The sequence below is a fragment of the Athene noctua genome, chromosome 6 (assembly GCF_965140245.1).
Source record: "Athene noctua chromosome 6, bAthNoc1.hap1.1, whole genome shotgun sequence".
Taxonomy (NCBI): Eukaryota; Metazoa; Chordata; class Aves; order Strigiformes; family Strigidae; genus Athene; species Athene noctua.
Genome location: NC_134042.1, coordinates 36,965,749 through 36,990,933, shown reverse-complemented (window position 1 = coordinate 36,990,933; position 25,185 = coordinate 36,965,749). Strand labels below are relative to the sequence as shown.

The 25,185-nt window shown below is 37.3% G+C and overlaps 1 protein-coding gene across 5 annotated transcripts in view; it reads right to left on the bottom strand.

Annotated features, from left to right (window-relative positions):
- The window catches only part of TUNAR (transmembrane neural differentiation associated intracellular calcium regulator), a 175,814-nt gene that overhangs the window by 45,023 nt on the left and 105,606 nt on the right, over nucleotides 1-25,185 (bottom strand). For 3 of the 5 annotated variants that reach the window (XM_074909261.1, XM_074909258.1, XM_074909259.1), the window contains one exon: nucleotides 21,584-21,701. Coding sequence is in view for 3 of the 5 variants with exons in the window: in XM_074909258.1 (XP_074765359.1) it covers nucleotides 21,584-21,640 (57 nt within the window). In the remaining 2 variants the exon portion in view is untranslated. Of the gene's footprint in view, nucleotides 1-21,583; nucleotides 21,702-21,996; nucleotides 22,017-25,185 lie in introns of those variants that run through there. The other 2 variants (XM_074909260.1, XM_074909268.1) reach the window with 2 other exon arrangements.

Sequence of the window (25,185 nt, the reverse complement as noted above, 5' to 3'; positions counted from 1 at the left end):
GAAACATAAATCCTGATGCACTCTGTGCATATCCATATTCATATCCAGAATAAATTTATTTGTGCTTAAAGAACAAGTCCCTGTACATAAGAATAAGGAAGTTGAGTCAGCACGCTTAAGATTCAGTTTTGGCTTAAGTTCAGACACATTTTAAAATAACAGTTCGTGATCACTTGTAGCAACCGCAGCAAGAAAATCAAGAACTGTGTTTAGTTTTGATTAAGCTCAAACATTCCTTTACATCAGATATAAAACTGGTTCTAACACTGCAGAGCTGGAGAGGCTGCCACTGGGCTATATCTTGAGATAGTCCCCTAGAAATCAAAGTATATTACGTTCCCTGCAAAAGAGTAGAGTATGTATGTAAACATATCTAGAGCATGCTAACACATGTGTCAACATGAATCTAAACTGACAAACCACTTCTTATTTATTGTTCTATGCTTAGTGTTCAGGTGCCCAAATATCTAAGCCAAACTTGAGAAAGCAGCAGCATTTTTCATGGTCCAGAAAGAGACAGAAACTCCTTCATCCAAGGAAAATTACTCTGATCTTTCAGCTGCTTTAAGAGAAGGTTACAATGCATTTGTTGCAGACATCATGCAAGTGATGAACAGGGGGATAGTGTAATAAGCTGTCAGGATACATGGATATAATGTCATTTTTTTTCCTCAGCCTTTATAAACTATATAGGGTTCAAGAGTGCATCACACTCTAAAGTGAGCTAGGTCCATCAGCTCTTGAAAAAAAACCTCTTAAGGGTTCTATCAGCCCTCAGCCCCCTAAAGATAAAAGATAAATTACAAAACGGAGGTGGAACAGAAAGAAGAAAGATGACTGAAGGCCAACTCAAGGATAAAAGAAGTTGTGGATAGGCTTAGGGCAAAGAAAAAATAGAAATGTCAGGGGGGAAAAAAGCTATAGAAAGGGTGTTAGAGAGAACAGAGGTATAGGCTGAGGAGGGCAATATGTGATAGCATCGAAACACTTGCAAAAGGACATAGGTGTGAAGCAAACCGCCTGGAATCCTGGCAGAAACCACCTGAAGTCAGGTAAGAAGGAAGAAGATTCCCCAAACTGCAATTTGATGATGTCATGGAATTAGCTACCTTGATCAAATTATCTTCTGATTTATTCTCCAAGAAGAAACCACTAGCAATATTTGAAAAAAAGAAAGTGAACATTATCCTAGTTTGGTTGTTCACCTTTTTAAACAGTTCTAGGCAACCTTTCAGAACTAAGATTTTACTAAATAGTTTACCTGAAAGCATTTCTTTCAGTTCTTTAGTGCTGGCTACATGACACATAGGTGCCTGGGATCTGGATACTTAGAAGTAAATTACTTTCTCACTGGGGACCCAGGTGTGTTCTTGCAAACTGAGCTGAAGCAATTTCAGAAAATACTGCCCCACCCTTTCAATACCATTTATAAATTAAAAGTCACCACCATCAAGCTGCCAAAGGAGCTGTTTAGGCTATGCAGTTTTGCATTGCATTGATATGGATTAGGTATGCCCTTACGGATGACTGCTGTGGCTTGGCTGACCAGAATGGAAATTTCCAACTCACGGCTGCTAAGCAAAATTTGAGAGTAGCAGGTTTTTAACTTCTTTTGGCCCACAAAGCCAGACCAATTTATATTCTTGCTTACGTTTTAATATCATACATTGTTTTCCACCAAATAATGCTCATTTGAGGCCTAGTGAGTGTCAGTGCTGCCCAACTAGAATCCCAAAGGGATCACAACCCTAGATATAATGGCAACAAATATGGGGTAAAAAAAGTGTTTGCAAAAAACATAGGCTTATACAATAAGTTCAGGTTGGAAGGGACCTCAGGGACCTCAGTCAACCTTTGACCCAGTTTTGCCTGCTTGCCAGAAGCACCCACCTTTCTCTCAAGCATAGCTGTAGGAACAGGTTTTTATTAGTGTACATGTCTTGAACAGATGTGACAGATTTTGCTGTTCTTTCTTTTCAATTTTTCTCTAATTTCATACCTTCAAGAAAAGACAGAGCTTAAATATTATGAATGTATTATAATCATTCTCACCGTATGCTAGTCTGTAAACTTGATAAACCACAGATAAATAAAGCACAGATATTTCATATCAGTTTCTGGTTTGATAGCTGCATTGTATGGGAAAGATTTTTGGGTTTGTAAAGAAAAGATCACATATGAAAGATTCAGCCCAGTCATCCATTCATGACAACATTTGCATTACAGAGACCCTGTGACCACAGTCCTTTCCCAAGCACTTTTAACAGTACATGGAACAACACTTTTCAAACTCCATTTGAACAAAAAAGAAAGTATGTTTGCATCTCATGTGACTCATTAACTCAACAGAACCATCATATATCAATCGAGCCACATATAAAGAAGAATATAATAACACAGTGAGTCTGTAGTCCTGTTTCGAATTAACATGGCTTAACCAAACACAATGAGCAGTCTCACTATGTAAGCACACTCCTGTGAGTGTCATATAAAAAATAATCTGGAAAGGTTAAAAGGATTTCAGCCCCAAAACCTTGTTACTTTTTTATTATCACAGCTCAATTACATTTCAACTTGCAGCTTTTAAAGGCAGCAGTTGAGAGCAGTATTTGAAGATGGAAAGCTTAGTATTATCACTACCCATATGCAAAATAGCTATAATATTTACTTCCCACAAAAAAGACATTGTGGTGTTTTCATTATAATTAGTAAAATGCTTTGCAATCCACAGATGGAAAACACTGCCTAAAGTCAAACAATTCTTATTCATAAGGAAGTTTTCACTTTTCAGTCCACTTCTAGACTGCCATTCACATGTTTTGCTCTTTCTTATTCCTACAAAGTCTTCTGTTGTTTGGTCTTTAGTTTGTACTTTGTCCTCATCCCTGGAAGCAGATTACACTGGCTTAATATCAAAGAGCCCCACCATTTTATGAAGTCATTAGGAAGCAAAACTTCAATTTTGTAAATGGTAGTATCGTTCATATTAAAAAAAAAAAAAAAAAAAAGCTTTTTACAATCTCTGCATTCCTTAACTAACAACTCCCACTGAAGAGTAACACTGCTTGACTTCAGTCTACCAGATTTCTTGTATAGTCATTCTATTTTTTTAAGAATATCTCTTTTGTTTACCCAAGAACAACAAAATACAGAATCTTAAGACAGGCAAGGAATAAATAAATGGTATTGTTACCCATAACTGTAATGTCCCAGCACCATCCTGAATCTTCGGTCCTAAGGCATTAAAGCAAAGGTCACAATAACTTGTGCTCATGAAAGATCCTGTGGCTTTTCCCATAAGCTTCAGGTGACAACTGCAGAACCTTGGACAAAATCCAACTCAGGAAATTGCCTTCTAACTACATCAAATGATTTCTACAGATTCAACTGAGTAATGTATTTTTCTCCACTCTCCATCAAGCTCCTGTTGCTGGGCAGCCTTCACTAACATGAACATTTTACCCAAGAGTTGTTTCAAATTCCAAACACTCCTAAACAGTTAAATTTCACATTTTAGCAACTGGGTTCAAAGGAGCCATAAAAGCTTAAACTTTTCTATTTGCCATCTTATGCTAAAGAAATAACTTACTGTGCTAACACAGTATTTTTCTAAACTCTCTAACTTCACAGCTGGTAATTTCTTATTCCTTTTTATTTTTCTCCTATAAATGATAAAAAAATAATTTATTCTTGAAGCTCTCTTATTAAGAGTCTGATCAAGAATTCTTAGCATAAGGAAAGAAAACACCTGTTTGTTTTTAACACAGCAGATCTAACAGACAGTATGTTTTTAGTGGATTACTGTAAACCTGAATTAATTAGAGAAGGACAATGGTCAAAGTCTAGATACTTTCAGCTACTTGAAAATGCAAGTAGAGCCCCTGAATTAGCTTGTAATGTCATTACAAGCCTGAAATTTATGGGGAATATTAGGACCAAGTTTCTGTGAACATTATGGCTGAAGGTTTTGGAAAAAACTTATCTCACAGAGTCATTCAGGTTGGAAAAGACCCTTGGGGTCATCGAGTCCAACTCTCAGCCCTACTCTACAAAGCTCTCCCTTACACCATATCCCCCAGCATCTCATCCAAACGACCCTAAACGACCCTGATCTCAAAGCCATCAGAGTGCACCACGCAGGTCTGCTGTCCCACAGCAATTTCACAGTTGAATGTTATCTGCCTCTCTTCATCAGCAGCCCCTAGGACTGCTTCTGAGGTGGCCCCTCATCTTGACCAGCTTCGTTTGAGTAGCTTGAACAAGGTGAGGCTTATTGTCAATCAAGTGGGGTTTGGCCATCATGGCGCACAAGGATTGTCACACTAAATCACTTTTAATAGATTTTGTTTTGCAGACACATGCCTAGACCTGTTGGAAATCTCAAACAGTTCCATAAGTGTTGAATGACTCTGTACTAGAAGATATATATGTAAAGGCTACATCGTTATAAAAAACATCATGCCCACACTTGTGAGTTTTCCTCTGTCTTATAATACCTAATACTAGATGAAAAAGATATTCACATTCTGTGAAGAAAATATAATCTCTTGTGAAGATACAGCCATTAAGGTTCTTTTGGTCTGCATAGGATTATTTCCTTCTAACTGCATACATTTTTGTCAGCAGATAGTTTTAGATAATAATATTATTCTCTGTTAAGTATTTCAAATTATATATTGAGTACTTATTCTATCAAACCACTGCCATAAAATAGCCTTAAAATGGAAGATTAAGATCCCAAAAGTCAGTCAGTGACATCATTATAATTGTATATACAATTTTAATACAGTCGTGGACATATGCAGTTTTGAATACCATTTTCATATACTATTTCCTCAATATAGATCTCCTTATGATCTTAAAAATACATGTGAAACTCAGCATGAAATAAAGACTAGGTAATATTTTCACAGATAAACTACAGGAAAGAAAACAAAGTTTGTCCGTGCATTTTGAAATTCCAGGTATTTGATCAAGCACACCTTCTAGTATGCGCAAGTGAGTTTTGAGTTTGGTGGGGAAGAGGAAAAACTAGAGGGGTACTTTTTTTCCTTAAATGGGATAATGATTATAGAGGAATGATAATCTACGAGGAAGGTCCCATTTGCTAGGAAGCATTAACCCCTAAATGCAATCCTAATATGATACACAAGAAGTTGCACTCTAAACAATCCTCTTTGAGATTATCAGGAACTGCAGTATACTGCATGATAATGAATGTTCTTTCATTAATCTTCAGTATTCAAGTTTGGGGTTTTCTTCTTTGCAACTTTAATGCTCTTCTAATACTTAGTTTTGGTTTTTTTAATGTCATATACTATACACATGCTCATGAAGACGAAGAGAACCAACTAGCAATATTTTCTCAGAAATATATTTTGGTTTATAGACTGTGAAATAATTTAACAAATACACATACATACCAGGAACAATTACCTAGTTCTGCAGTATATTTCATCTATTACATTGTATTTCTCTTTCTAAACACCTACTGTACAAAATTCTCCCAGCTGATTCTCATAAAATACAACAGCATTGCATGGATGATCATTATGAAAAGTAATATTTCTGATTTAACCTGTTACAAGCTGAATAAAATAAAGCAAATTCTGTTCTCATTTATACTTTAATGCAAAATTTCCTTAATAAATTATTTAGCAGAATTCCAAAAGCTTTTGTAATGAAATCCAGAACAAAAAGAGCCCTCAGTCATATCAAATTTACAGAAAGATTTTCTCTAATATACGTTCTTAGAATGCTGTTCATCTCAGTCTTTACACTTTCAAGTATGTATATATCATAAATGACAATGGTATTCATAACTCAACCCAAGAAAGTATTTTTTCCTCTTTTGTTATCAGGTTTTTCAGCTTTGTCCTTCAGCAAGTTATTTAAAACTTCAACTTTTTCCTGCTCTCAGAACTTATTTATTCTTGTCTCTCCTCAGTGAAGTTATAGGGCTAATTTATATGCATCAAACACATAAAATTTCCACAAGAATCTGTATAAATATTTATCTATACTTTTATACAATATCTCATTGTTACAGTACTTGATTTCTTTACAGTTTTAACAAAATACGTGTTCTATACCTCTTAATAAATCATGAGAGAATACCTATTAGACAAGAAGCAAGAAAGGGTGTGAAAAGTTTAAAATGCTGATATTGCCTTCCTAAGGTAAAAAAAACCAAAACAAAACAACCAACAAAAACTCTTTGGAAGAAGAATCCCTTCTATCAGTCTAACAATCTTAGAGCCCATATTATGCATAGCCCAGCTCAAGACAAACACAGATGTTGTGTCATCAAAACCTGAAAGCTGTATGGTTTTCCATCAAAAGGGGATGTTATAAAGGATAAGGCAAGAAGCAAATTTAATTTTAACAGTTTTGTTGGAGAAAGTTATAACCAATATATCACGTTTTCTCCTCAAGTCTGATAGTTCCCATGCCTTCAAAATCTATTATATCTGGGCTTTTGCATTCAAAAAAAAAGGAAAAAAAAATATTAATTGATAATTTAGGGAAATACAAAAACTTCTAAATTATTGTAAATTATTACAAGTATACTAAAAGCACTTTTGGGATACTGACTTCTAGTTTTCCAGTTTCAATGTTAAAATCTAGGGATTAAATTCTTTTCTATTTCCCTCTAGTGACCACTTTCACTGAAACAGGAACTCATTCAGATTTATTGTGAAGTAGCAGAACAGGAGACAACCCCTTAAGGCAGCCATTCATTCCTCTTGTAGCCAATTATGTAATTCTTGAATTTGATTTCCAGTGCACACAAGGCACAAGATGTGCTTTAGGTAAAAAGAACAAGGACAAAGATTAAACATAGAGGAGGGCTGTATTCAAGTGTTCTACAACAAAATTTCCAAAGATATTTTCAGGTTTTGGTATCTGCTGCTCTGTGAACATGCTTTTGGAGATCAACATCTGTGAATTCAAGCAAGACATATAATTTTCATCCTTTTAGGATGGGTTTTAAACAATGTGAACCAATTACTTCCGTAGAAAAAGGTGAAGGCCTATTTGAAAGGCACTTCTATCTGACTGAGCTGATGCTTTTGCAAGCACTGGAAATTTTGCTCCAGTTGTATGACCTTTGAGAATATTCCCCTATTTTTTAATTCTTTCACGTTGGGAATTTATATCTCAGAATAGAAGAATAAAAAACCAATTCCAAGCAAGCATTGCTAGACTTTTCTGCCTGTTCCTTTTCATTCCCATTATAGCCCCAAATGTTATTTAAAAAAAAAAAAAAAAGGTGGGGGGTGGGGAAGGTCTACTACAGGAAAGCAAAGGTGGTATTTGTCTCTTGACAGCAAGAAGACATATTTAGCAATTGCCATATGGAATAAGAGAATACAAGTGATTGTGTATTCAGGCCTACCATCATTATTAAACCTAATCTCTGGATTCAGTGAGAAATATCTTTGAGATATTTCATTGAATTTAAAGAAAGAATATTCCTCTAATTCTTTGAACAAACCCATGACGTGCTATGTGCAAACCCATAAGCCCAGACACCAGCACTGAGTGTGAATACCTTTTTCAAAGCTGTAGTAAGTACTAATTCCTAGGTCATTCTTACCATCTGGATAAAACCATGATTCCTGACTTCCAGTCAACAGGTCACTCTCAGCACTAAAAATCCTTAGGCACCAGGCTCTCTTTTCAAGAAAACTTATTTGAAACAGTACAAAGATAATACAAAACTAAACTCACCTTCGCACAACTTAGTAGACCTTTCCTGAAAACCTCTGAGATCCAGAAGACACGTTTGACTGATCTTTGTAGGTATAACGACTCTAATCGCTGTGGCTGGATAATCTTTCTCCTTAGCTAAACAAGTTAACACAGAACTAAAGTATCAGGTTTTTCTCGGTTTGCTTTGGTTTTATACTAACAGGAAACCAGGTTGGACACAGAATTTTCAGTCCTCCCTACCCTCGCTGCATTCAGTTTGTCTATAGCCAGAATATATCTTCAGCTATTAGTGAACAGAAAGTGATGTATCCAGGTGCATCTTTTCTTGTCTCTTCTCAGGTGCTCCAGTTAAAACAGAATTATAGGAAGCACTTAACAGAAGACCCTTTTGTAATCAACTCATTATCTTCTGAAATGTCTTTATTTTAGTGCAGCTTCCTTTCCATTCACATGATTTGTATTTCCTGTCACAGTCTGAGGAATTTCTATGTTATTTTCATTCCATAAATCCACCATATGAAATAGGTTTAAGAAAGTCAATAATAATTTTTATTTTCTTCATTCGTCTTTAGAAAGAACATTTTATTTGAACTTCTATATTAGTGATGAAAAAATTTACTGCAGTTGTGCAGAAGAACTTAGTTATTAAAATCTAAATTAATCATATAAAAGGGAAATTCTCATTGCCTTTCAATGTAGTATCCACAAGATCCAATAAGTGATTCTCTTTGTTCTGGGTTTTGTCTTTGCTCTCATAATTTATTTTTTTTTTCCCTCTTAAATACTACTAGTTATGGTCTATGGGTCAGAAAAGATGTCACAAATGTTTTGTGAGTTCTTAAATTCAAATCAAAACTTCAGATTTTAAGAAAAGACTTGCATTTTTCCTCCTTTTCAAGGGGAAAATATAGGTCATTCTCTGCTGGAGAAACTGAAGTTACTGGAGTTATACCAACAGATAATTTGACTCAGAAGGTATCAGTTTTTGAAGGCTGCAATACTGCCAAATTTAATTATTTAGCAGACATAAGTCTATATATCTTGTTCAGCTCTCACTGAAAAGTAAAACAAAAGACATGTTTCTGTGTGTATCAAGGTTATGCTGATATTCTGAATCTCAGGAGATGGAGGAATAGAAACCTACTAAAATGTTGACGGCAAAAGGATGCTGTCATTATTTTGAGTCTGGTCACGAAGATCAAGTATATATGAAGCATTTTCTGGGCAACCAGCAAAAAACATGAAGATCACAGGACAGGTTTGTGGTAGAACTCTTTCATCATCCAGACAAACACTAGGAAAGGAAGGTAGCAGGAACATATTGACAGAAAAGTCTTGAATGTCCTGGTGACATTTTTGTTTCTACAAAAGGTGAAGAGATCAAGTAAAGGAAAAGGTCTTCTGGTTGTCTTTCTGGTCAGCCTGGAAGAACTGGTTGAGAATGTGCAGATACAAGGTAACTTGTCTGAGAGTGACGATGGAATATATGATAAAACTAACCATCTTCAGACAGTTAGAAAAGAGAACACAAACATCATAAATCATGGAGCTTAGGGCAGCAGAGTGAAATAAACACTGGGAGGTGGAAGTGCTAGATTTTTACATAGTGTCAGTAAAAAGGGGAAAAGGAATTGAGGAGAGCTAGCAGTGCCGTTAAAACAAAAAAAAACCCAGATGAATTAAAAAAAAAAAAAAGGACAACTCCTAGGCACAAAGTATCCAAACTAGAGTATCAACAGTCTAGGGATAAAAATAAGAAAGGCAAAACATAACTTGTGAGAAAATACTCCATATTTACATTATTAGTAGTAGAAGATTAAGAAAAATGTTGGTCTATCCTCAACAGGAATCTTGAGAAGGTCACAGTGTTAACAACATCTCTGCTTCTGTCTTCACTAAAAATATCAACTGTGATCTTACAGCTAACAAAATTAGCAGCAGAGAGATGAGTAATGAAACCAGAGCAGTGACAAACAGATTGGAAAATAGGTAAATGAGAGATTTTATCTTAAAACAGGCTCACTGAAAATTCTCTGTAGGTTTCTCCTTCAGTCAGTTTTTTTACCCCAAGGATGATAAATTATTATCTTTTGAAAACTTGTCAAAAGCAAGTAAGTCTCCACAAAACTGGGAAAAGGCCACTCCTACATCTATTTTTTAAAAAAGGAAAAGAGAGAAGAGACAGGCAAGAGAAAACCACTCAGCTTAATTTCAGTTCCAGAAAAATCCTGGAGAAAATAATCAAACAAATCATTCACAAACACCTAAAAGACAGCAAAGACATAAGTGACTGTCAACACAGACCTTTCAATATCAAATCATATTAAATGAATCTAACTCTTTGTATGGGAAAATTATGAGAATTGTTAAGATGTAACAGTGGAAAATAAGTAGACAAAAAATAACCAGTCACAAGCGGTGCTCCCCAGGGCTCAGTATCAGGACCAGTTCTGTTTATTATCTTTATCAATGATCTGGATGGGAGGATTGAGTGCACCCTCAGTAAATCTGCAGATGACACCAAGATGGTTGGGAGTGTTGATCTGCTTGAGGGTAGGAAGGCTCTACAGAGAGATCGGGACAAGCTGAATAGGCCAAGGTCAATCGTATGAGGTTCAACAAGGCTGTCAGGTCCTGCACTTGGGTCACAACCCCATGCAACGCTACAGGCTTAGAGAAGGGTGGCTGGAAAGCTGCCAGGTGGAAAAGAACCTCCCAGTGTTGTTCAACAGCCAGCTGAATGAGCCATCAGTGTGCCCAAGCGGCCAAGAAGGCCAATAGCATCCTGGCTTGTGTCAGGAATGGTGTGGCCAGCAGGACTAGGGGAGTTACAGTCCCCCTGTACTTGGCACTCATGAGGCTGCACCTTAAAAACTGTTGACTTTTGGGCCCCTCACTACAAGACAGACATTAAGGTGCTGGAGCATGTCCAGAAGATAACGAAGCTGGTGAAGGGCCTAGAGCACAAGTCTTATGCAGAGTGGCTGAGGGAACTGGGGTTTAGCCTGGAAGTAAAGAAGGCTCAGGGGAGACCTTATCACTGTCTACAACTGCCTGAAAAGAGGTTGTAGCGAGGCAGGTGTTGGTCTCTTTTCCCAGATAACAAGTGATATGACAAGAGGAAATGGCTTCAAGTTGTATCAGAGAAGGTTTGGATTGGATATTAAGAAAAGTTTCTTCACTGAAAGAGTTTTCAAGCATTGGAACAGACTGGCCAGGGAAGTGGTTGAGTCACCATCCCTGGAGGTATTTAACAGACATGGAGATGTGGTGCTTAGGGACACAGTTTAGTTGTGGATTTGGTAGTGTTAGGTTAATGGTTGGACTTGATCTTAAAGGTCTTTCCCAACCTAAATAATGCTATGATTCTATAATAAGTCAAAATTAAATTTGACTGAGCTGAGTATCCTTTCTGTGACAGAAACAGGTGTCAGGAAAGAACATGAAAAAATATGGTAAGTATATACCTAACTTTCCCGAGTAGGCTGTCTTGGTTTCAATAAATACACAGTTTAATGATTTTCAGAGCTGGAAGTTGTATCAACAGCTATGTTGGGCTATTCTATTAAAAATGAAAGGATATCTTAAATAAAATTTTGCAAAACTTGCTATTATATTATATTTACATAAATATATTTAATTACATTATAGATGATATTAAATATGGAGATCATGCCAAAATAGGAGGAGTTTCAATCACTGAGTTTAGGACTAAAAGCCCAAATAATCTTAACAGGCTAAAATACTCTCTAGTAAAACCAGGATTTGTATTGGAAAAAAATGTGAAGTTATACGCTTAGATTACACTATATAAATAGAGGATGGGGAATGACATATCTGATCTGCTGTAAAAGGTCTGAGGATTAAAGTGGATCAGATATGAGTACATGCCAATAACATTGCCAATGGCAAACATACTGCCTAAATGAAAGGCTGTCTGCAAGAGTTGGTGCAGCATCCACTGGAGTATGTTTTGTTACAAGAACTGCTCCTCAAGAAGATTCTAAGCCATCTGGAAGAAGTTAAGAGCAGGAAGAATGATAGAATTCAAGAAAATATTGTTCAAGAAAAGTTGAAGAGGTCATTTAGTCTAAAGGATAGAAAACTGAAAGGAGATTTAACAGGTTTCAGATGTATAAAGGGTAGCTGTAAGGGAGAGACTAGGCAATTCTCCCTGACCACCAGGGACAAAGCAAGAGGTTTCACATTTAAATACCAATAAGGAAAATTCAAAGCCAGGCACTGGAAAAACTTTTGGGCAAGCAAAACTGTCCACAAAAGCAGCTCAGTCTCCATCACTGGGGTTTATCAAGGAAAACGTTAGGCAAGAACATATCAAGAAAAGCTTAAGCATAAATGGCAGCTTCAGGCAAGTGAGGTGGCATCCTGAGCCTCTTCCTGCTTTATTTTCTGTGAACTTATCAGTTGTTTTTCTCTATATTTTTGGATAAAGGCAAGTAACTGCTAGAACAAATTATCAATGGATGTAGTAGATTTGCAATTACTTCTAGTTAAATTTGAAGATATGAGTACATGAAATATGAAATATAATGTCTTGCAACAGATGATTATTTGCCCTTATGTAGAAGTTACTGACCACGACTTTATGTTTTTTCTTCTGAAGGAGATTAAACTACATGGCTCTAATGGTTTCTTCCGGCCTGAGCATTTGGGACACTATAAATAGATCAATTAAAAAATTAACTCAGTGTGCTATCAAAGATACTACATGAACTTTCCTTTCACAAATGTTGCATCACAATGCAGTACATGAGACACTGACAAGTAACAGTTGTCTCAAACTAAAATACAAGAAATTCCATTTAAACTTCAGAAAAAAAAATCTTCTATTCTGACAGTGGTACTGCAGCACACTGCCCAGCGATGTTATAGAGACTCCGTCCCTGGAGATGTTGCCCTTAGCAATCTGCTGTAGTTGACCTTGCTTTGAGCAGGGTTTGGACTGCACAATTTCCAGAGGACTCTTCTAACCTCAGCCTCCTGTGATTCTGTGAGATCCTGTGAATCCTAGATTGCAGTTACATTAAAGGCATCTATCACAGATCAATCAAGCAAAAGCTCTGAAGTATTCAAGAACAAAAGCAAAAATACCTCAGGTGAACAGCATCTCTTCTCCTGTTGCAGTCTGCATGGATTATTTTCTGCTACATCCTAATTATTTTCATTCAAACTGGATGGTTTTTCTAATGAAAATTAGGCTGCTTTCTGCTGTCGAGAATGTGGGAAATGGATCTGGGGAAAGTTAAGTTACAGGCTTTGTAAGATGCCACCCTATATGTATGCAATAAGCAGTGATGCAAAAAAGTATAAGAAGGCTTGGTAAAAACGGGAACATGCTGGGATGCTCTACATGAATTGGAAGTTATAAAGACCAGTTGAGCACAATAATTTTGAACAGACAATATGAAATTACTAATTGTTACAAGGGCATGTAGCAATAGCACAAGGGGTAATGTCTTTAAACTGAAAGAGAGTAGATTTAAATTAGATACAAGGAAGAAGTTCTTCACTGTGAAGTTGTGGATTCCCTATACCTGGAAGTGTTCCAGACCAGGTTGTATGACGCTTTGAGCACCCTGGTCTAGTGGAAGGTGTCTTTGCCCATGGCAGGGGGGTGAAATTAGGTGAACTTTAAAGTCCCTTCCAACCCAATGATTCTGTGAAATGAGAAAAACGGAAGTTTGAGATGGAATATGCTTAAAAGTAAAATGGACAAAATACTAGAAAATGTTTGACATGCATAAAAAAAAAAAAAAGAGAATGGAAATAAAACCAGAAGGAATCAGCTTCCACAGCCCAGTGAGGGTTGCTGTCAGATTTTAGACCCTCACCACTGAAATCTGGAGTTTTGCCATATGCAAGTCATTTTGTGACTTATAAAAAACAAATCATCCTGTGACTGAGGGTTCCTCAGTAATGGTTCTTTTTAAATGCTCTCAAAGAAGACTTTATCCCCAAGAGAGTGGAAACAGGTCAACTTAACTGACCCAATTCTCCATCAGGCCCATTTTTTAGAATAAGAATTCACCTCCTTTGATTTAACTGATCACTCAGAAGAAACCACAGACGTAGATAGCACAAACAAGCTCTTTCCGTGATGCAAGGAAGAGTTAGATCCTTCTGAACAGGAGAACCACCAGTAAATATAGCAAGCACTGTGCTAAATCACAAGTAATAGTCACAAGATGACATGCTGTCCCCTCACTGAAACTGTGCACTAAAACCTTGTGCAAGTCGGACACTTACAGGCTCAAAACTATTTCTTGGACATTTGTATCAACTATTTTGGAAAGAGAAGACTCCTTAATTCACTTAAATGGCTGAAAAATTGTAGTGATGATTGTAATTTGTGTTATATACTAGAAGTGCTGTCATGCAAGAAATAGAACCTGAATACAAGATCTTCTCCAGCCTGCTGGTTCAAACTCAAAAATTCCATCTTCCACCAGTATGGCTTAACATTATTGTCTAAAAGGAAATTTGGATAGGAATCACTTTCCTGCAGAAGCTCTGTCATCATGCAATAAAGAATTCACTGTTCAGATATACTAAAAAATTTACTACTTAAATTTACTAACAAATTGAGAATGCAATTTCATTTGAAAATGAAAAATAAAGGCAAAGTCACTGTTAAAGAGAATTCATCTGTGAAAGGCAAATTGCCTCCTGGAGCAAATGCACTCATTATGCTTAAAGAAAGGATGAGATCTCCCACAGTTAAATAAAACTAGTAGGAAAAATAATTGCTTGATAAATCAGAGTAATTAAATTTTGCACATGTGAATGCTACTGCACCTCTGTCCTCCGTGCAGCAAGGCCAGCCCTGTAACACATAAGCAGCATGTAAAGCACAGCCCTTTAATCCCTGAAAAATCTATTACTGAAAGAAACGTCGCACCTTTTCCGTGTTAGCGCTCATTAATGAGAAATGGGAAATCATGCCCCACAAAGCTACTGGGATCAGAGCAGTCAAAACCAGTGGTGATGCTATCTAGTTCCTGTTCAGCTTTTGCCAATATTTCACCGATCATTAATGTGTCTTCTAGCATTTTAAAACCATCTTATTTTAAAGCAATAGACTGTTTTCCTTTGGGAACCTGCGCAACAGGTCGTTTGTGGGTTGGTCTGCCTTATATGTTAATTTTTGTATACAAGGTAAATACCTCTGTTTCCCATTATAACCTCCCATAAACAGATACTTCACTATGAGATGTTTAAACTTTATTGGTACACCAATTGCTCTGTATTAGTTCTGAAAGAAAGCTACTGCAATTATTCTTTCAAATTCTAAAAACTAATTCTTAACCATTCAAAATATTCTGTGTTTAAGCTATCTAAACACAGTTATCTACATGTAGGCATGCACAATTGCATCAGTTGTTTATCCGCCTGCTGTACTCAGCAGAAATCTAGCCAATGCAATCGAGAGCACAATTCAGTTCACCCTAACCTAGGGACCAGCAGCTGCTGAGCTGAATCACTCAGCTCCAGTGACTCTGGGCTTGATCTTTATTGACTCTAATAAAGGCTTTGATACTGAGGGCTCAATCCATTGCCCACACAGAGGGAGGCGGTGCCATTTGAGATGAGACAGCATAACCCACCTGTCTTCCCACTGACAATAGGTCTCCCAGACCTGTCAGGGTGTCTTGCATACTCCAGGGCATCTGAAATGACAGCAGTTCCTCTCTGTGGGCAACTGAAGCAAACTTTTAGCCCACAGACTCTACAGGTAAACATGACAAGTTTAGGTATCACAGTTTCCAGCTGAATCTCTGGAATTTAGGAACTTGAACAGGAGCTATATCTGGAAAGGCCATGTTACTGCCACAGTGTATGCAGCACTCATAAGAAGTGGCTTATGATGTTTCCCGCCTATAATTCAAGAGGAGGTCAACAGGAGAAAAGCACAGCACAAGCGGATTCATATATATTCCTCAAGAGTACAAGGATGTGTTGCATGCTCTGTCTTTGGAACCAATCAAGCAGAAAGCACCAGTAATATTTTAAAAGGGCTACATAAGAGTGATCTCAGGGCTTAAGGGTAATTCTAAGTCATACATATATGGTCAGATTTAGGTGATCACAAGTTAACACACTCCAAGTTTCATATCACCTCAGGTTTGCAAGCCATCTAGATGCATTATCAGAGGATAGTATTTGAGCTAAAAATTCACATCTCTCAGCTTCTTCATCAGGCTCTGTAGATGGTAAACTTGGCTATACTCCAAGCTGGGTCCGGCCTTTGCAGCAGTGTCTCCGAGCATGGATGGCATCAGCTAGTAACCTTTGATCAATTAGATGTATTCAGAAGCTTTGCTGCTGGCCTCCTTACTGAAAAATCACCAGAATTTTGGTAAATTGAGACATCAGGCAACAAAAGACCCATGAAGCACTGAGGCAATGTATCTACAGAAACATAACTTCATCTTTTGATAGTTCATATCTGACCAAAAAAAAAAGAGAAGTTGCTTTTCATTAAAAGAATCTAAGCAAAAATTAGTATTTTTGTCAATAGCTTGATCTGTAAAAATCAGTTCCCTAAATCAATTTCCCTAAAAAAAAGTGCAGACAATATTATTACCCATGTGATCTCTGTGCATTTAGTCTCATCTTCTCCACTACAGCATTTTTGTAGGAATTGACCATAATAAATGTGATTATGGATGCAGGTTTACACAGGTATAGTTCCCAGTGTAACATATGCATTAGGTGTTTAGCTATTGTACTAGATTATATACTGATAGATGACTGAGTAAGGTCTTCAAGCTTTCTCCCAACATGTCTCTTGTGCATATGTGTCATGACTGGCAAAAACTGTAGTGTCCACTGAGAGAAATGACATGCAGCAGATGCTCAACTGCATTTCTTTTCCTGCTTAACTGCAGTGACTGCTCTGAGAAGTAAACAATCCAGTAAAATAAACTGCTGCAAATGCTCACTCTGGATTGTATCATTCAATTATTACCTTGCTTATTCTCTTTCCCTAAACAGCTTTGTTCAAATTCCCCTACCAATCTATATACTCCTGAATTTTTATCAGCTATATCTCTTCTCTCCAGGCAGAGCCCACCCTTCCTTTTTGATATGACTGTTTTCCCTCTTTTCCAAAGCACTTCTCAATGTCTATATGGAGGATTGTTTTATTGTTTTTGTAAGGCACTTAATCTTGGAATTAGTTCCTGCCTTTTGACTAAGGGATGACATGTTCTATAAAGTATTCAGAGTCTAAATCTGACATTGAGAGAAAAAACTATGATGTCTCCCATTTTCAGAATCAAAGGAGCAGCTAATGTCAGAAAGCAAAATAATAAAAGGCGACCTTAAAATAATATGGTTCACAGGGACACCGACTTTTAGTCTCAATGTTCAATTCATCTCAGTGCACATGCAGGGTGAGGACTGTAAAGACTAATGAGCATGGCAGAAACATACACAGTAATTCATCATCATAACAATGAGTAGCACAATTATCAGGAATTTCCTGTAGGCCTAACACAATTACATGGAAACAAATTGTTTGGTCTGCTCAGTTAGAAGTGCAAGAATGTGGGACTGAAAAATAGAAACGGATTGTTGCCACTTATATACAGAAATCACCTTTTTACGATATGACAAATGTATGATTTGGTTTTTTTGGTTTGTACACTGAAATAGTATTCAGTGCCTGCCCAAATAGGTCTCCATGTTCTGCAACAGGACATGTCACAGAAAACATAGGAGGAAGAGGCAGTTGACAGCAGAGGTAGAGGAGTTAATGACATCTTTCCCATGCTTGCCAAAGACTTTAATACAGCAATAGTTCTCAAGTAAGACTGGAAGGAAAACCTTTAATTAGTTGGGATTTACTTCAAAAAAAATCTCTGCTTGGTGTTTCTTCCTGAGAAAAGACTAACATCAGCATCATCCTGTGAATAATTGGGTTTGGTCCCACTCCTGGTTTTCAGCTATCTGGAGTACAGTTTAGGCTGCTGTTTATTTGACTTTCCTCCCAGAGGACCACTCTTCTGTAGAAAAATTAAAGCTATGCAATGCTTACACAGACATTTTTTGCACTTCTGATAGCAGAGAACAAGACTCATTCTGAGTAAGCACTAATAATAGACAACACTGCAAGTAGATGCTGGGGGCTCACATGGCTGAGAGACATAATACTAGAGGCAAAGTCACTGCTGAAAAAGTCAGATAGATTGCATTTGTTATCACAAATCTCTACTGTGTTTCAGTGATCATGACACTAAGGTAAAGTCGGACTTTGAGAGCAAAAGTCTAATTAAAATAAGTGGGCGTTATATAACGATGTTTGGAAGGCAAATTTTCTGCAGTATTCCTTAGTGACTAGGAGCTGCCTTTCTTTAAAGCATTTATACAGTTCAGCTCTAGCAATTTAATGGTTGGGAGATGATAAGAAAATAAATTAGATTTTGGTACACAGCGGTCAAATTAATTTCAGTGTTATATGGAACTCTTAGAACTTAGGATCTGTAACCATGTCATGACCCATATCAACATTAAGGTCCCAATTTTTCAGGGAAGGTTGGATAGCACACATCACACAATTGCTTTTTAGAACATATCATCATGCTGCAGAAACGTACTGTATGCAAATGTCATGTTTCAAAGAATGCTTTAGCTCTACCAGGTTATCCATTGTGCTTAGGACTGCACTGGTGAGGCTGGATACATCTGGACCCAAGGAGCAGATTTACCCCTCAGCCCATTTTTTTGTTTGTTTTTTTTTTTTTAATTGGCTTGTCTCTGTTGCTTTTGTGTTTTTCTTCCTCACCTCATTTACTATATTGATCTTGTCTTTCCTCCTGTTTCTTTCCTGGTTACTTCTAGATTAGCACCAAGATGGGAACTCCCATTCAGAGCCCCACTTCACCTCCTTCTGCTGAGTAAAACAGCCAAACTTGGCAAGGGGAAGATACTCATGAGAAGCAATAAGCAATGGGGGAAATTTCTGGGATAGTCCATCTTGGGTGTCACAGGTTTGGTGATAATCTGCCACACTGCTGCAGAGTCCAGGTAACAAGTGCAGCCACTGCCAGCACTTCTCTAAACTACACCCATGAAGGAACCATGTAAGGTGCAAAAATACTGATGTTTACTCATTACATCTGAGCGTGGTTTGCCAGCACTGCTTTCTCAAGGAGTGCTGCACAGAATTCAGGTAGTTTCCAGCAAGGAGGAGCCTACTACAATCAATAAACACTTTACAAGGGAAAAAATGTCAACCATTAAAAACAGCCTCAAATTAATTTCACTGGACTGGTGAATTCTGCCAAATTCTTTGAATTCTCACAAATCAGTGTCATCTACCCTTAAACTTACAGATGTACTTTTTCAAATGTAAACAACTTCCAAATAAGATTTTATTTATTTGAATATCATTCTTGTCAGGTGCTGTGCTTTCTTATTTATCTTTCAAATAATTTTGTAATAATTAACTTATGCATTATGTGGTGCCATGTGTAATGCTCTCTTGTGACAATAACTCAAATTGCTGTTTTCACACCATTTTCCTCTCTCTCTTGTTTTGTTTTTACTCCAGTGTAACTAGTAGATCTATATCCTTCCTCATATGAACAGAAATATTTCTGTCTCCTTTTGCCAACTGACTACCAGCTCACACATACTAGGGCAATGGCTAAGTGAAAGTATCAATCTACTACAGCTTTGCTTCCAGTTGTTACAGAGCTCACTTTCCCAGGAATTCTGCTGGACCTTCATTTGCAGAGCTTAGGCATTCATCAAAACACCAACTCATCAAAACCTGTTCATGGAAATAAAAAGATTTGTGGGGTATTTTTTTGTTCTTGTATTTGTGATAGGCATCAATGAGTTGTATATGAACTCTTCAAATGACTCGTTAGTCAATAAGGCACACAGCAAGCACTCAGTTCAAACAAGCAAGGAGCAAGCTCAAATCTTCATAGCTTTTTTTAAACAACAGCACATTCTCATAGGGTGACTAATTACTGAGTTTCACCAATACCACTCAAAGATGCAGCCCTATTAAACCTTCATTCTGGATATCAACAGAGAAAGCGAGATCCCGGAAGTAACTGAGCATGGATGGAAGGGAAATAATTTGTTAGAACATTAATTATTCTTAACCTGAGTAAAGATGCAGACAGATCCACCTCATTTTATCATTTGATTAGAAGAAATAGGGCTAAAGCCATAAAGACCTGTAATTCTGACAGTGATATAAGAACACGCATAACATGCATAGAAAACCTACAAGGGGAAATGCTGAAAAATCTAGGAGAGAAGAAAGTGACAGCAAAAGAAATGGAATCAACAGAGATTCGAGACTTGTCTTGCATTTAGGTGTCTTCAATCACATCAGTAGTAGCCTGTTACTGTTCACCAACTCCATATCCCAAACCTATCTAGATAATGGTAACAAAATTTGGGAGAGGAAAATTCAACTAGCAGGAGCAGGCACAGATTAAGCACTTATTTTCCACAAAGCATTCTATGCACATGTCCCTACAAACCAAAATCCAGAATGAAAACATTAAGGTCTATGCAAATGGGGATGTATGAGGTGAATAACTTTTCGGAACCTGTTCAGCCAGTGCTGGCACTAGAAAACTCTAACATCCTGTAATAAGAAATACAGTCTAAAAGGATTTATTAAGAGTATTAAGCCCACCTTGTTGTGAGAACAGGACTATTCTCAAAATGCTCTGAGCAGCAGTTTCTAGCTTAGCTTTAAATGCATGAAACAATGACTCTTCTAGTCCTTGAAACATATCCAAGCTTGGGATTCAGTAATCAGTGGCTTTTGCAGTTCTCATTTATATATACAATAGAAAAATCACAATTTACATTATCTGGGCAAATACCAGAGTGTGCTAAATCAGTGACAGTGTTTTCTTATCTGCATTTAGGGGCTATATGGATGCAGACTCAACAGCTGCTAGACACTAGCATGGAAAAGGCGTTCACTTTTTACATCACAACCTAATCACCTAATCCTATTGCTCCTACAGACACAGCACCTCAAGGAACATCTCCAGACAGTCTCTTCCTCCTTACTGTCAAGGTTGCTTATGGACATTTGTAGATATTCACATAACCTTAGTCAATGATCTAAAAGACTTTTCACTTTTTTTTTTTACATTGTAATCTAATAATATTTCCCTCTGAATTGCCTCCAGTTCACTGCACTGTTAATTAGCTTTTATGCATTACCAGAGACGGATGCATCTCAGCAGTGACTTAAGTGGTTTCTCTATAGCTTCTGTTTCAGTTTCCATTCATAAGACACTTCAATGTATATCAGTCCAATTGTTTTCCCCCTGTAATATTTCAGCATTTACATAATATCTCTTATTCTAAAGTTAAAAAGTGCACAGCCACTGAAGTACTAATGTTTGTCTTTGCCTGAAATACTCAAGTGGCAAGGGCAATATAATATTTCCTGACTGTCAGGGTAGTGTTTTCTACATGTTATTTGGATTATTAAACAAGAATAGCTGAGCCTTGTCTTAAATCCCAATATAATAGCACTTTAGTTGTTATTAGCAATATTGTTTTAAGCCCAAGTTTCATATAAAAAAAAATCCCCAACCCTGTAACCACTACAATACCTATGTAAGACAGTCATGCGTCACTGTGGCAAAGATTTCTTCAGACTAAACAGCACACAGCTTTTCATGCACATCTTAAGGACATATTTATAACTCACATACACTTTCAGTTTTTATTACCTACTTGTTAGAGAAAATTTGCATTAGTAAACAGTTCATGCAGTGTCTCAATCTCTTAGCATTACAATGAATATGGCTATAAAATTATTTAGCTACATAATACCAGAATGTATCTGACTTACACAAACGTTGAATAATTGAGAGGTGTAAAGCAGAGGTTTCCCAAACTGGTGGTCCATAGACTTGTCAGTGGTCTGCAGCTGAAGGTTTATAGCTGTCTGGTTACATGGTACTCATTCCCTACAGATAGTGGGGGGAGAAGGTATTAATGAACAACAAACAAGGAAAAATATTTCAGTTTATCGATAGCATTAAAACATTTTTTGCTAAAGACTGTAGCCCTACAGTTTCTCCTAATAACTTTTGCATTTGATTATGATTTTGTCAAATAGATTGCTTATACTGAAGTTTTTCAGACTGTTTTCTCTTTTCCAATCCACCCATTTCTGAGAAGACTAAATATATTATTTTAAATACATTTTTAACAGGCAAAACAGTTAACTATCTCAGAAACAGGTAAAAAGAGAAGCGTCACCTGGCTTAGGAAGAAGCTTGCTGATGACTCAAATGTGAGTGTACAAGGAATGGAAGCAAGGAGAAGCAATGAAACAGGAGTACAACTGCATGATATGGGACAACGTCAGGAAAGTCAAAGCCATCTGAAGCTCAAATTACAGAAGCTGACGAAGAAGGGATTCTACAGATCCCTGAGCCTGCAAAATGAAGCTCAGTGAAAACATGGGTGTGATGATGGGTGAAGAAGAACTAGTAGTGAACAACACTGGGAAGGCTAAATGCCTTTTTTTAACTGCCTTCACAGACAAAGCCTGTTCCGGGACCTCTGCATATAACATAGTCTGCAAAGGAGAGGGGCAACCAGAAGCAGGGGAGCAATAGGCCAGGAACTGCTTACAGTCTGGACATACTCAAATCTAAGGGGCTGGTTTGGATGCCCACAGAGATGGCCAGCATGACCACCTATCACCTGTGAAAAACTGCAGCAATCAGAGGTAGTCTCTGATGACTAGAAAAAAAAGCTAATATAATGTCCATTTTAGGGGAATCATGGCTACAATAGATACAAAGCCACAATTCAACACACAGGGACCTTAATAAACTCAAGGACTGGAACAGCAGAAACCTCATGAAGTTCATCAAGGAATGGTGCAAAGTTCTGCCCCTGGGGAGAAATGTCACAGTACAGCACAGGAACCTACTGGGCAAGTAGCAGCCCTGCAGAAAAGAACCCAGGAATGACTTATCACAGTGAGTTTTAAAGAAGAATTGTATTTGTACTTCCATTTCACATTTTATCCTCTCATCTCTGTCTCTAAATAATTCTGCTTCTTTCATTCTCCAATTGCACATGAATAACACCCACTAGGATCCAGCTCTCCATGCCCTCGTACTTCCCACCTCACGTGTTTCACCATCTCCAGCTCTTGTCTCCTGCATCCCAGGCCCATGTTACAAGCCTGAAAACACAAGTCTAAGTACAGTCCTGGGTGCTGTGCAAAGGTCCTGGGTGCAAGCTAAGGAGTCACACAGGAACAAGTTTCTGTTCCTCATCTAATGTACTTCCTATCCTGCTGTCTTCAGGCCACCTTTTAATTCCATGGCATGCTTGAGATAAAAAGCCAAGCTCTTAACTGGGGAGAGAAACACCTCACACTACCTCACTGTCCGCAAAGGTAAGAGCCTAAATACAAGCAGTGAGGCACAAAGTACTGTAGTGCAAATATTCTTTGGTTACTGCATATTTATGGACTATAATCCCCAATATCTTCAGAATAATACAAAATACTTTAAGGTGATTTAACTTATTCTTAAAGGTGGTCTACCTCATTGTGAAAGATGATTTACCTTGCTGAAGCTAGGTTACCTTGCTTGTGTGTTAGAGTATTAACACAGTTGCTATAGTACTGCTGGTACGTATATCTTAATAAACATGACAAAAATGAAAAGCATTTGGCAGGACAGGTTTGGACTGCAGGTGCCTGAGGCCCATCCTGCATAGTGGACAGCCACAGGGAGGTCTCCAGTGTCACCTGTTAGACAGACTGGAATCACATCAGCATGAGAAACTGGGTCCTCCAACACCCCCTGGCAGTGGGGCAGCACAGATAGTAGGGGCCTGAAGTTCATTTGGGCAGAGGAGACAATTTTGGCCCAAAGATATCTCAGAGGCCAACTCAATCACACAGGCATCAATCAGACAGGAGAGTGGTACCAACCTGGAGTTTCAAGAGAAATAAATGCATAATTATTCAGCCCATTTTGGCCTAAAAATGTGGTTAGTTTCAGAATAGCTCCAAGTATGTTTTTTAAATGAATAAAATGTTAAACAATTTTGGTTTGACCTACTCCAGTTAAACATGCCATCATTTCAGTGTACGTAATTTCCATAAAGAGTTGCTGAATTTGACACATGATTACGTATGTAGAAGAGTTTTGGCCTTGTGGTTTTTTTTTTTATAACTGCCTCTGTGACTTCTGCAATACCTCTTTATTTCTCCGGCATTGTCTCCTCATCTTATCTAATGTCATTAGTTCTAATTCCCATCCTAATAAACTCACATTAAGAGCCCCAGATAAAAAGGGTGCAGAAACAACATATACTACTAGACAGAAAATAGACTTGCAAATTGCTGGTCTCAAAAACACATTTCAAATTACTTTTTTTTTTTTAACTAGTCACGACTAAAATCAAGTTCAGGAACACATTCAAGAATACTTGTTTATTAAAACATAAAAACTTTTCAATACCACAAAATAGAGACTCAGTTACTCACAGATCATGAGCAATTCCAAACTTTCTCAGGTTTAATGAACAACTGCTCTAACTGTATTAGTTATCCAAGTATTACAACTTGTACTGCAGGATATAAAAGATTCATGCCAGTAGAGATTTAAGATCATGAAAGTAGAACGGTGCTTAATGGTTAGTGAACTGCACTAGAATATTCCTTAAAGCAATTTCTCTTCTATATCTACATTACAATGCATTTTATTCACCCAAACCATGTGAAAACCACAAATTGTTAAACAGGTTAGGAGCTTACTGCTACCCCAAAATTCAAGGAAAACTTGTGGGCGTCCACATCTAGGCCTGTGCTTCATAGAGCAAACTGGTTTCAGAAAAGCAAGAATTTTTTAGAAATACTGGTTAGTTGTAAGCTTACAAGAAATAATGAAAAATAATAACTCTAATGAAAACAGCAAAATAAGTAAAAAGAACCTTTCCAGAAATGCAATTTTGGATATTGAAATACACTGTAGTGAAAAGCAAACTTCCATGAAGGATACACTGCAGCTCTTTCTAATGCCTCTATTTTGGTTTTCACTTAGTGAGACACAAATGAACACAGGAACAATAATTATATTGGCTTGCTATATTTCTGGTCTCTCAACAGTTTCTCCTCTCAAACATGTAATGCCATATCTGCATTCTCTGAATATTTCAGCTTGATTATAGACCTCCTGCAACCTCTTTTATATTGTTTGTGCCAGGCAAAACCCCAAAAGAACAAAAACAGGCTAACACTTGAAGAGATGCTGTGAGCATAGCTTCCTAGCCACAGGTATGTAATCAGAATTTTCAGTGTTATTTATGAAATCTCCCACTAATCTAATGCTTGGGAAATTACAAAAACCTTGATTTAGCCATTATTCTTTTGTCTGAGTTTATACCAACTTTCTATTCTATTTTCTTCAGTTACCTTGA